This window comes from Dermacentor andersoni, chromosome 9 (assembly GCF_023375885.2).
Source record: "Dermacentor andersoni chromosome 9, qqDerAnde1_hic_scaffold, whole genome shotgun sequence".
NCBI classification, from domain to species: domain Eukaryota; kingdom Metazoa; phylum Arthropoda; class Arachnida; order Ixodida; family Ixodidae; genus Dermacentor; species Dermacentor andersoni.
In genome coordinates, this window is record NC_092822.1 from 63,655,552 (window position 1) to 63,668,798 (window position 13,247).

The window sequence follows — 13,247 nt, forward strand, 5'->3', positions numbered from 1 at the left end:
GCTCGTCGCATTAATTTGCACGTTATGTCTGCGCGTGCGGCTTTCGCTCGCAGAGCGAAGGCCGTGGCCCCCGAGATCGCTCGCCCGTGTTATCTCGGAGGCCACGGCATTGCGGCAACTTCGAGAGCCGTTGAATCACCTCTTTGTGAGGGCGCTGCAGGCCAGAATGGGGACGTCTTCGCTCAGGGCCGCCATCGGGAAATACTCCTGCCCCTCGAAAACCTGCGAAGAATTAAGCGGGTGGCACTGAACAAAGTAATGAAATCTGTATGCATCACGTGCCGCGCACTCTCGCTGCTTTTAAATGGAAAGAAAGAAAGAAAGAAAGAAAGAAGGAAAGGAAGAAAGTGGGATAGGAAAGAAGGAACTAAAAGTAAAAAAAAAGAAGAAGGAAAGGAATTATTCTGGTAGGGCGTTCCCGCGTTCTTATCTCGCTGAAGTTTAACTCGTTACCGATATGTCGAGCAACCGCAGAACAATTGTTTACCTTTAGTTATAGTAAACACTTGCAGATGCACTGGCTGTATATTTCTATCAATCGACGTATAGCTTTGCATGCCAAGGATTCAGTAAAACAGAAATAGTGACCTGGAATTTTTTTTATTGTAGCGCAGATAATAAATAAACAAATATGGGCAACATACCAAATTTTGATTATTTGCGCGCGAATTACTCAAGTACAATACCTGTTGAAGAAAAATAAAGGATCAATAAGGTTTATACCAGAAGAACAACCGCACTACGCCACAAGTCGTCTAACATATGATAAAAAAAAAGCAGAACCACAATTGGACAAAATATTAGTGAGAATTATTGCAGTAAGGAAAAAAAACTAACAAATATATAATTAGAAAAATAAATCTTCAATGCAACAAAGAAACCGACGCAGGACAGGCAATATTTCGTTCATCCTAAGTACACGAATTTCAAGGTAAAGACATTCCTTGGTGAGTTTAGCCCAGTGGCTATTGCGCTCCGCTGCTGAGTCCGAGGTCGCGTGTTCGATCCCCGTGGGAGCGAAAAAAAGAATAACATGCTCGTGTACTTAGAATTAGGTGCACGTTAAAGAACACCATGTGGCCAAAATTAATCCGTGCCTTATCAGGTCACGGTTTTGGCACGTAAAAAGCCCAGAATTTAATTGTATAGTTTAGATTTATGCAAGTTGCGTTCAGCCTTGCCTTTCGCACGTCCTGCATTTGGTTGCGCCAAATTAGTGCCAAACTACAATGTCTCTATCTGTGACTAAGAATCTATTAGCATAGCTAGCTTCTTAAGTTTATTCTATGCCGTTACTACTGAACTCTAGAAAATATATTGCGAAGCTTAATGTTCTTCCAATTCTAATAAAATCTTATTTATTCCGCCGAGCGGCCGATCTCGGCAGTAGGAGCGGGTCATAGGTCTCGTACCAACCAGTGACGAAGATAAAAATAAAGAAAAAAGAATCGTAAGAAAATACGACAGGTCGAAGTGATACGCATCCCCTAGATATGTAACTAGAGTTCAGTATAACTTACTGATCGATTTGGCGGGCGTGTCAGAATTATGAATTTGAAGCATGGCCAGCCCTTCCAGAATGGTAATGCCGTGAAGTACCGTATGAATTTGTCCTAACCTCATCATTATGGCTCCGAGCTACCCTGTTTGTTATAATATTGTTACGGAACATCATTGAAGGCCATCATTCCTTACAAACTTGCTGTATGGAAGTAGTTTGTTTCATTTAGCTTGTACTTCATGCCCTTGAATTGCTCTTAAAACAATAAAAAATTAATACATGTTCTAAAATATTACTTAATATATACGCTGAGAGAAGTGACGAAACCTTATATGCATTTAGCAACTGGCGAATACTCGGAAGTGTCGTATTGAGCTTATGTTCTGACGATTACCTAATAAAGTGAAGTAATTGTGAAAGTAAAACACTCAACTTCTCTTAAGTAACGTTGAGGTTGGCACAAAACATCAATTAATGAAAAAAAAGAAAGAAAATCAGCGAAGAATCTGGTATGCACTTTCGAAGCTAATTCATGCCAAATCGAAGACAAACAAATGCGCATCAACAATCGTTGTGCTAGATTTCCCCTCTAGTAGAGCTCCGCATCAAACTTGATGGTTATCCCATTGCCTCCGAGATCAGGCGCACCGCCCGCTCTCGGAGGCCACGGTTGCCCCCAAGCACAACTGCACAATTGCTTACGATGTGTTCGTTTATCTCGTCGGAGATGACGGGCACGTAATGCTTCGCGGCCACGGCCAGGATGTCCTTCAGGTGTTTCTTGCTGAAGACGCTGCCGCACGGATTGCTCGGGTTGTTCACCACGATGGCCGCTGTGTTCGAGTCGATCTGGGACTCGAGGCTCCCCAGGTCCACCTCCCAGCTTCTTTCAGGCTGCAAACGGTCCGTCCGGCCCAACATGGGCAGTTTTGCTTTGTTCAATTACAAGGCTTGTCGATAATGGGGTGTTTTGTTGCGCGAAGACCTGATACGGGCTAAACAGGGCCAAGCAAGTGACCATGAGTTGTCGGTTGAGTAATGAATCGCTAATGGTAGATAATGTCACGAACAGTGGTGAAGACAAAGACGTTGTAGTGGCGCTGGGTCAGAGTCTCTCTTGTCGGACTGTAAAACGTGCTAAAACCTGTGTGCCTTGTGCAGTCTTGACTAGCCAAGTGCTAGACGTTCACTGTTGAGTAAATACTCCCTGTGACAATATATATCATGGGTGTAATAAAAGGCCTAATGAAATATGGGGTTCTACCGTCCGGGAACTGTACAGTGGATTTGGAGGCACGCGGCAGGGGAGTGTTCTGGATTAGTTCTGACCATCTGAGGTTGCTTAGCGTGCAACTAAGCGTACGGTATACGCGGGCGTTGCTCCGTTTCACCCTACATATGAATGCGGTCGCCGCGGTAGGGATCGAACCCACGACCTCGTCCTCAGTAGCGCAACGTCACAGGCATTGAGTTATCGCTGCGAGTACCTTCACAGGGGACCAGTAATCGTATACCTAGTAGCACTGAGTTCTCTGTTCTCGTCTACCTATTTAGTTCCGTAGATAAGAACCACAGTGGAGATAATGCGTTTCTCGCCTTATTTGTTGCTTTACTTGCCTCAGCTGTACGCCAAGTGAAAGTTAAAAGCATAGTTCAAGCAAAATGAGGAAAGTTTAAAATGTTTGCTATTTTTACGGTTTGAATGGACCCTTAAGAGACACTGAGTCAGTTTAGAATGAGAAAATATTGTTTCAAAACATTATTTGCTTTAATTTCGTGGCAAGTAGTTCGTTAGTGATGACAACGTAAACGCCAAAATTTCCGTCTCTTTCAAAATTTAGCGTCCGAAGAAGGCCGGTACGTACAGTACGTCACTGTGAAGATTTCAAAATATTTTTCCGGATTTCGGCCGTTGTGGCGCACTCCCTCTTTCGAAAACTTCGCAAGTTCGCTCTTTCGCACACTAAGAATATAGCTTACTTCACTGATGGATCAAGGTTAATTAGTTAAGAGCAGACGCCATTGATTTTGATCACGTCAGAATCAATGACGTCACGGCCAGGCGGCGACGCCACTTTTCGTTTGTCTTCGCGCCTCGTATGGCTTACCAAATTTCCTCATGGAGGAGAATATTGAACGTATTGAAATGGGGAATTTAATAAAATGCACGCGCATAAAGTCCCGAGAATGTGACATTTATTATTTGATATACGCCGAATCTCGGGGATTCAATCTATCTTTACGCACCATAGCAAGACAGGAATTAACAAAGGAACCTATTTAAATGAATGTCACTATAGCTCAAGGTATAATGATCATGAATGCAAAATTCAATAGTGCCAAGCCAAGACGAACATGTAGGGTAATTCCGTTTTCGTCCGAACAGTGTAAACCAGTGGAACAGGCTGACTAAAGCATGTGCACTGTGAGTAAATGGAAACATACTCTAATCGTTGCCGTAACCTCTCTGCAGTTATGCCCTTGGGCACTGCGGGGTATGCTTTGAATAAAGAAACATATCTCTATTTGAGATGCGATAAACGGCTAAGAAACAGTTTCTCATTCTGAGGGTTTATTGTGTTGAAAAACAATTACAATGTGAAATACACGTGCGTACCCAGACTTCGACATAGCAACGCGCAAATTGAGCTTTTGCACTTATCTAACCAGCACAGGCCACGCTATAAAGCACACATTTGCGGGGATTTTAGAGTAACTGAGATTATACAGAGGTGATTAACAATAGTGGAATGAGGAATGTCGCTGATGCTTCTTTCGCGACATTACTGGTTCTGCCACTGTTGATCACTCCAAGCCGCAATTTTCCAGTGAGTTTTTTTCTCGCGTTTTGGAGTTGTACTGAGCGTTACATAAATAAGAGCTGAGGGATGCGCGACTATTCCCACTAAACCGCTGGCTGACTTCGGCTAACATTTCGCAAAAGGAGCATTTTGCATTGCGTTAAGTGTAACTCACCGTTTCCGCGCATTAGTTGCCTTTTTCGTTCAAGGTAAAGCCGAAGTGCGCGTCGTCTGCGGCTACGCCGCTAAAGAAATAAACAAATAACAAAACAAGATTCAACGAGATGGTGGCACCATTTTTTTCGCCGTTATTGTGAAACGCGCTTTCAACGTTGACGTCGTGGCGAGCAGTTGGCATCAAAGTTTTGCAGCGCCTGAACGAGTTCAGTTTAGCTTTATTGGTAACGAAGAATGACTGCATTCCATTCTCACAAAATTAATATACTCAACCTGCAACAGTTTCGTGAACTATTTCTGGCCCAAAATGGTTTGAATTCGAGAAAATACGCTGAAATCCAAGTGTCACAGTAGGGCAGTTGGCGTGGCACTTAGAAAAGGGAAGTTTAGCCCCAATTTCTCCAGTTATAATGAATACTTTACTCGCTGCCGTAGTCTAGTGTATATGGCGTTGCACTGTTAAGAGGTCGCATGTTCGATCCTGGCTGAGGCGGCTAAATTTTGATGGGGCCGCAAGACAAAGAACGCTAGTCTACATTGATTTAGGCTCACGTTGACAACCACTGGCGCTCGAAATTAATCCGGAGTTGGCCACCACGGCCTCCGTCATAGTCACATCCTGGTTTTGGCGCATACATCCTAGAGATTTGTGTATTCTTGATTTGTACAACATTCTCCCGCCAAAGTAGAAATATGGAAAAATACTAAGAAATTATAAAGTGGCTTATTCTTGCTATCCCGTTGTCCCCCTGTAGAAAGTGGGCAATTGCTTTGCACTGAATGAATTTGTTCGAGAGATCTGCAGGTCCTCACCAGCAAATTGTAAAACTTGACCTTGATGCCAAGGAACTCGGCGTGCGTCTTGTAGATGCAGAAACCCGGCCTCGGGATCAGGATGTTCTGACCGCGGTTTGCGAGGACAGTGATGCACATGTCCAGCGCCTGTGCGCAGCCGCAGGTCAAAATGACGTCCTGCGAGACAGATCGGTGTCGGGCGACTGACGCTCTTTGCTTTCAGACAACGTTTGGACTACTTGACATTCCTAATTTATCGAGGAATCGGCAACCCATGAAAGTCATTAGCCGGAATTAAAAGAATCACAGTTTCGCCAAACATTGATAGCAAATGATTAGACATCTATACGAAGTAAGGTTAGCCGTTTTATCAGCCGCACAAACTGCTGCAAACATTTGCTTACTAACTAAATTAATGAGCACGTTGCCACTCACGCACAGGCAAACACGAACACATCTCACTCAATTAACGCGGGCACTCGCTGTCAGAACGCCGGCGCGAGCGGCAGCAGCGGCGAACGAATTCACCTTCGTGCTGCCTCTCGTCTCAACGCGAACTAGGCGCACGAGAACACAGCGCACACGAAACCATCAGTGAACCCAGGTCGGTTAGCCTTCGAACCCAGCGCAGATAGCTTCCAAGATAGGATGCGCGCGGATGCGCTCAGCCACCATAGCTGGAGTAGAAGAGGAGTGGCGCATTAACGTGCCCCCGACCCTGTTTCTTCTAGCGGGCGCACATCTCCCCCCCCCCTCCACCCTCTGAGCACGAAAAGTCGGCGCGCACTCTCCCCGCATAACTCCTTAGCGAGCGCGAGAACACACCACCGCTTCAGGCAACCATCCCTCTCCGCTTACCCTCGAAAGCTTTCGCCCGCGCCTACAACAAACGGCGGGCGGCCGCAATGTAATCGCACTTGGAATTTACACAGAACATCACGGCGATACCGACGATGACGGCGGAAATTCGCCTGGAATGTCCAGAAATTGCTATCGCATTAAAAATGAATGCACTTTAAACACAAGCAGCCGATTCCAGCTGACCATTGCGGCCTTCCAAAACAGAAAGTAAAACACATACACACACGCACCCCCTCACCTACATACATACATACATACATACATACATACATACATACATACATACATACATACATACATACATACATGCGTACATACATACATACATACATACAGTCACGAGCAAGTCTAGATATCACGCCATCCTCACGATATTTAAATATCTGATTGCACAGCAATGCAACCTTAAATTGCGTGAATAAACTAGATTGATTGAACAGGCGCATGTAGCTGTAACCACTCGACATTGCCTGCATGTTTATAGGCTGCAAAGAAGAAAAAAAGACATCTGCACTCGCCAGACCTTTGCTCGCGAGTGTACATGGTAGGTGTTACAAGACTGTGTATATTCTCAATAACGCGACATCTTCTTTTTTCCGGTAGCGTACTTCCGCGCGCGGTAAACTCGGCCGTCAGGCAGTTGCGCCATGTGAAAAAGCCAGTTTGCCAGTTGCCGGACATTCGAGTTGGCAAGTATTGAGGTTGCAACCCAACGCGGGAAGAAGTGGGAGCGATGAAAAGCGCTACTAAACAAGGGAGACTTGTCTAAGGGCGCCAGGTCGAACGTTTCTATTCCTTCAGGGATGCGCAAGATTCTTCACTGTTCAGGTCACCACACCACCTTTGTGCGCGAGAATGTAGACTTTATGTACAGTGCGCGCGTTTCTGGTATCGCGTTCTGCATATATAACCGCATAGTTAATTAAGTAACCCGACGTGCTGTTGATAGACATCTACAAAAATTACTATAGAGAGAACTGTGGCTCTATATTGTCGAAGGAAACTGCGATCACGACGGTTCGACAAGCATGGAAATGATAGCCATTACAAAGATTCGTCTAAACTTTCTCCTGCTGGGTTCGAAAGCCTTTGTGACTTCGCAAATTGTTTATTTTCGCCAAAATATTGCCTTATAAGTGCGCCCGTGCGCATTAAGCCCGCACGTGCGCAGATTGGCATTTCAAAAGGTAGGATCGCTTTGAAATTTAGGCCGATAAGTGTAGGTACGGCGCAGTAAACAAAGCCACAAGAACATCTGAAGCCAGATGCACGAAGATCAGACAAAACCATGTATCAGTCATTACTCCTATGCGATCGATCACATCACATAGGAGTGATGACCAGGAGTGGCGCCAGGAGTGACGACCAGGAGTGGTGCCAGCTAGCTGTGACCATTGGTGCCAGGCGAAAGGTGCCGAGCGAATTGCGTCCCGCCGCTTGTCCTATGGTCGCGGCAGGCGTGTGGGGTACGCCACCTTGCTACCCTACGGTCATATGAGCGGGGCTCAAGCGACCATTGGCTAAGCTTGTGCCCTTCCCATTAAGTCCTTCTCCCAACTGTAATAATTAGGCATTCTATATCTAAGTACGCGCTCTGAGGGTTATTAAAATCATGCGCTCGCGTTTTCTTTGAGCAGAGACCAACCTGTGGTTTCACCTTGAGTCCAGCGTTCGACGAATATTCAGCAATGGCCTCCTTGGCTGCCGGTAATCCTGGAGATAAAGAAATGATATGAAACGCCAGAAGAATGTTCACAGGTCGCTGCTTACATGACGATATGCCTGCATAGGCTGTTACGTTAGTAACACGTTGGTAAGTACGAGGACCGGTATTTTACCCTGACGGCGCTCCAGAACGACAATGCTTTAATACACGTAATGAACACTAAGAATGAGAACCGATAGGCTGGGGATATTGGTTGTCCAAGCCTGTCATGCCCTGATTTTCACTTTCGAGCGATAAGGTCAACCTAGGCCACCTTGTCACCGGTGGCGAGTGCCATTCTTAGCACCCGCCACCTGTACCGTTGGTCGCGGTATGCGCAACGCCCATCGTGGGTCTGGTGGCAGTACAAATGGTTAAAGAAAAAAAAATCACACGCAGTGCTGACTCTTACGAGGGCGCGAAACTGTGGAACGAGTCAAGGGAAGCACACGCATTAAAATTATTTATACATACACGTTTATAACAGCAGTAGGTAATAAGAATCGACTTGAACAGACATTAGGTCCCTTAACAGTCTAAGTGGTCTATATATTAGTGGACTGTCTATCTGTACGACGTCGTACGGGGCAACCGGAATTTGCTATGTGTACGCCGCGATGACCTCAACAGTTTTGGTGCAGGTGCGAACAGACGCGTTCGTAGAGCGTGCCAAACGCAGTCGCGAAGTGGTGACAACAGTAATTGCCGACAGCAAATCGTACGAATACTCGGGTGTTTAGGGAGCGTATTTGCAGGCCGGCAGAGATGTTTCTCACGTGGCCGGAATGATTTAAGCCCCTGTTTCGGCCTACCAGACCCGACCCGACCTGACCTGGCCTAACCTAACCTAACCTTAAGCTTTCGAGCTAAACTCAGCCGTGACGTGGCTGTCGCGTCGTGTACGGACAGCTGTGTCTGGTTGACCTGCACGGAGTCGTGCACGTAGTCACGTTAAGGTAACACGGACGTTCTTCGCTCACCCGTGCTGGGTATGTAGCCGTAGTTCTTCGGGTTCCGGAGGCTGTCCACGATGGGTGCCAGAACTTCCTCGCACGGCAACAAGTTGCCGAACACGGTGGGGTCGCCTATGGAGAGGGGGATGACCTTTTTCTTGGCATTGGGGACCAGGTCCGGTCTCTCGACGAAGCCGTGGGCCGGGTTGTTGGCGGTGGTGGCGTACAGGGACGGCGGGGCGTTCCACGAAGTCCTCCCCGTCATCCTGCACCTTGTCTGCGGCAGCGCCGCGTGGCCGACGAAAGAGAGCAGTGTCGTCGAGACGCGGGGTGAGGAGAGAAGGCGAGAAAGGATGGCGCGGAACGCGATCGAATGGCGCGAGCACAGGCGAGGTTGACGTAGACGTAGATTTGTTTTCGACAGCGCCTAGTGAAGACGACGAAGTCCAGCTTAGAGGGATGTTTGCTCAGCCGTGGAGGAATCTATAGTGGTTTCAAGGAGATTTTCTTAAGTTCTGCTTACATTATTCTTTTTTATTCACTTCCTCCTGACAGTTTTACCAATTTTAGTATTAACAGCAATTTCCTGATACCATCGATACCATCGAAATCTTGCCCCATCACCCGCAGTTGTTATGGGCCATCGTGGAAGGCAAACCAAATCAAACCAAGCAGTGCGCGGGCTCGGCCCGGTCTCGGGTTCAGGAGCTCCGGGGGCGGTTCGGGCCCAAGCCTCAGTTAGGCCTGGCTTATACCCGGGCATGCTATTAGGAACACCATAAAACTAAAGACGATAAGAACTGCAGCTCTATGCAAATTCCAGGTCAGCGGTGTCCGTCGGTTTATGGGAAAGTAGAGGGAGGCAGGCCACGATACAGCACTGACGCGCTGCGTAGGTTAGTGTACATTGGTAGTGATCTCCAGTTACCGGATAAACGGTACCAGTGGCCACCAGCGCCCACCATACGGGGGTGGTGATAAACTTTATTGAAAGGGGAAAGGGTAATGGGGGACGTGGCTGAGGGATTGGGCTCAAGTAAGGCCCTGGGCCTGCTTGGCCTTCTCCGCCCAGTCCACCAGTTCAAGCTGTCGGTCGACGTCCCCGGAACTGAGCCAGGCAGTCCAGTCAGTCTCGCTACTGACGGGGGGATGAGAAAACGGGAGCGAGGTACCTTCCCACATTATGTGTGTGAGTGTTCCTGTTTCTGAACAGAGCCTACATTGGTCGCTTTCCTTACCCCCTGTGATTTTGTTAATGTACGTTAAACACATATCCACGTCCACCATACGCTACTCCCCCTTGTCGTTGTTGTTGCTGTTGCCTATCACGTGTGTGGCTTCTACCCGCGATCGGGGATTGGCCAGGAAATTAGTAGATTATTCCAAATTAATATGGAGCATAAATCTCCTAATATCTAGGGAATTAGCATTTAATAGCGTAGAATTATCCATTAAAATAAAATCAGGAAAGTCAGATCGAATGACAAAAAATTATTTTAAAAGTAGAAAGAAAGCTAGAATTTAGCATGGCATTCGTTTGGATTCTGTAAGAAATGTTTGGACAGCGAAGCAACCATCCCTGTGGCTGAATCCTAAAGTGGACGTCCCGAACGAAAGAATAGCGGGTTCAGGCCAAGTCTTCGAAAAGGTATTTCCAACAATCTTTCTCTTGCCGCAGTAAAGCGGCGACAAGACAGAAGAAAGTGATGTATCGTCTCCTCTTCATTACAAAACGAGGAGATGGGGGAGGGAACCAAACCCGACCTGTGTAAGCAGAAATTCAGGGAGGTAATGCGGCAGCGTCATTTGGTGAGAGAGACCTCAAGCATCTTTGTTTCAGAGGATTCGCTAAGCCAGAGAAATACCAGGTGCTTATAATCTGGAGACGCAGTCAGATCTGGGTTTGATAAGGCTATTCTAATTGATCGCATCCGAAAAGTTGCCGCCGTGATCTGTGCTGTGACTGGTAGAATAGGAAGAACAGGGCCGGAAAGTGATGTCTTTGCCAGTGAATCGGCAGTTTCATTAAAAAACAAACCTTTATGACCAGGTACCCAAATCAAATGAACACGTTGCACATGGGCAGGAATTAGCAAGTGAAAGAGTTTTAGCATGGGTGAATCATTAATAGCGGTAAGGGAAGAGCCTACAGAAAAGTAATCAGTAAGAATAGTAGCTGTTGTAGTCATTTGGTCTAATTTACGTAAAGCTAGGATTACTGCTAAAAACTCGGCCACAAAAATAGGCACCAAATCAGGCAATCTTAAAGAAAAAGACCAGTCGAGTGCAGGACAAAATATTCCAATGCCAGCCATTTCCCCCTTTTAGAGCGCAGCTCCTAATGGCCCGTTCCTGCGACGAGCGTCGTCGTCGGTGGCGGCGGCGTAACCGAGCGAACGAGCACAACAACGAAAGGTGAAAGAGCGAACGCGGAGCGGCAGATGGTCGAGGTCATTGGCGGAGGCAGAGGCGGAGGCAGATGGTCATTGGTTTCCGCCGCGAACGGCGGAGACCAATGAGAGCGGTTCCTTCAGCGACGTGTGTGCCGGAAACTGGTTTCATGCGGACCCGCTCGACCGCTCGATGCGTACTCGTGTCTCAGCCGGATCGCTCGTTTTGTACTATCGTCTGCTCGCGTCAGCTCTCGCTCGCGCTTGCTTGGTTTCCTCGGTTTGGTCTCATTCATGCTTGTTTCGGTTGTCATGGTTTGGGATTGTTTTGTAATCTGATTGCATGTGCGACGCGAATTGTTTTGTATTTTCTGGAAGTCAAGCTGCACCAGCAATTACACTGGAGCCTTCGACGAGTCATGTATAAAAGCCGACGCGCTTGACCCGCAGATTTTCGGCGATTGCCCACTCCGCGGCGTGTCTCTCTAAAATTCTTTGCTTCAATATATCTCGAAATGCAAGCACGTATAGGGATGCACTAAAATTTCGCATAGGAAGTATCGTAATCGTCGGTGAATTCTTTTTAATGCGATTATCATCCTTTGCATGCTTCAGGTGCGTTTTGTCTCTCTATCTAGCTCTCTATCTATCCATCTATCCATTCTCTTACGCCATGTGACCGAAGTTGTCTGCTAACTTGCGCCACTACGCATATCCATGGGGTCATGATGCCGTCGTGGTCGGATGACCACGCGTGTATGAACACGTGCGGTCATCCCGTTATCTGTCGTGCCATCGCCATCATTTGATAAACGTCATCAAATTGTCGTCATGTCGTCATTTTTGTGCCATTATCACAGTTACATCGATGTCATTCCATTGTAATCACGCTGTTGTCATTCAGTCGTGACTATATCCCATCGTTGTCGTGCCATCATCGTCATTGCGTCGTCGACATACGGCATGGTCATGCCTTTGTTGTCATACCGTTGTCGTGATCAGTTCCATCGTCGTCATTCTAGCTTCGTCTTCCGATTCTCGCCATGCCGATTCTCGCCATTTTCGTTATACAGTCGCCGTCATGCTGTTGTCGTACCATCGCCATCATTTCAGAAATGTCATCCAGCTGTCATCATACCACCTTAGTCAATCGATCGACGTCATTTCTGCTTCTTCATTATGTTATAATTGTGCTTTTGTCAATCGATCCTGCTTATGTCACCGTCGCCACGGCATCGCCGTGATTGCGCCTTCCTGTACATTCGTTCTCACATCACCGCCGGGATGTCGTCGTGGTCATTTCGTTGTCGGCATTCCAGCTTCCTTATCTGATTCTCATGATACCATCGCCGTCATACAGTCGTTGTCACGCTATTGTCGTCATACAGTCGACGTCATCCCTTCGTTTTCTTTCCAGCGTCGTCACTGCTTGGTCGTTGTACTATTGTCATCCCTTCAAAATTATCATCCCATTGTGTTCTTGCCATAGTCGTCATACCACCTTCGTCCTTGCGTCGACGTCATTCTTTCTTTCGTCGCTCCATACGCCCTTGGCATATACAGTCGCCATCCTGTCGTCATCGTCATGAACGACCCTGCCGATCGATTGTCACAGCGAAGCGGTCTGATCACGGAGACAATGTATGTCGCATATAGTCATAGCACTTGAAATCTCAGAAGCACCCCTACAGCTTCTAAATAAAGGTGCCTTAGGCAATATGGTGTATCGCTACGCGGTCGCTACGTTGCTTGAATGCTAATCGCGTTAACTTCGATAGTCATCTTACGATGGGCTCTGCCGTAATTCTTTCGTTTTCACGACACTGGTCGTGAAAACGACTCTGGTCAGCATTGTTCCCACGTCAGTAAGACCGGATTTCTTGAGATGACAGTGCTCAAGGGAGAGACGGACGACCCACCGTAGTGGCTTTGGAGTTGCGCTGCTAAGCTCGGGGGACATCGGCGGCCGCGTTTCGAAGGTGGCGAAATGCAAAAACACCCTCGGTGCCATGCATTGGGTGCAAGTTGAAGGACTCCAGGCAGTCAGAATTAACTCGGGCTAGC

The 13,247-nt window shown here is 47.2% G+C and overlaps 1 protein-coding gene across 1 annotated transcript in view; it reads right to left on the reverse strand.

Annotated features, from left to right (window-relative positions):
- LOC126528143 (tyrosine aminotransferase-like) overlaps window positions 1-9,314 on the reverse strand; it is a 28,722-nt gene extending 19,408 nt beyond the window's left edge. Inside the window, exons 1-5 of the mRNA XM_050176005.3 lie at window positions 8,821-9,314; window positions 7,781-7,848; window positions 5,293-5,451; window positions 2,204-2,395; window positions 140-222 (exon numbers count right to left, since the gene is read on the reverse strand). Coding sequence (XP_050031962.1) covers window positions 140-222; window positions 2,204-2,395; window positions 5,293-5,451; window positions 7,781-7,848; window positions 8,821-9,058 — 740 coding nt within the window. The 5' untranslated portion in view covers window positions 9,059-9,314. The remainder of the gene's footprint in view (window positions 1-139; window positions 223-2,203; window positions 2,396-5,292; window positions 5,452-7,780; window positions 7,849-8,820) is intronic.
- Window positions 9,315-13,247: the final 3,933 nt, after the last annotated feature.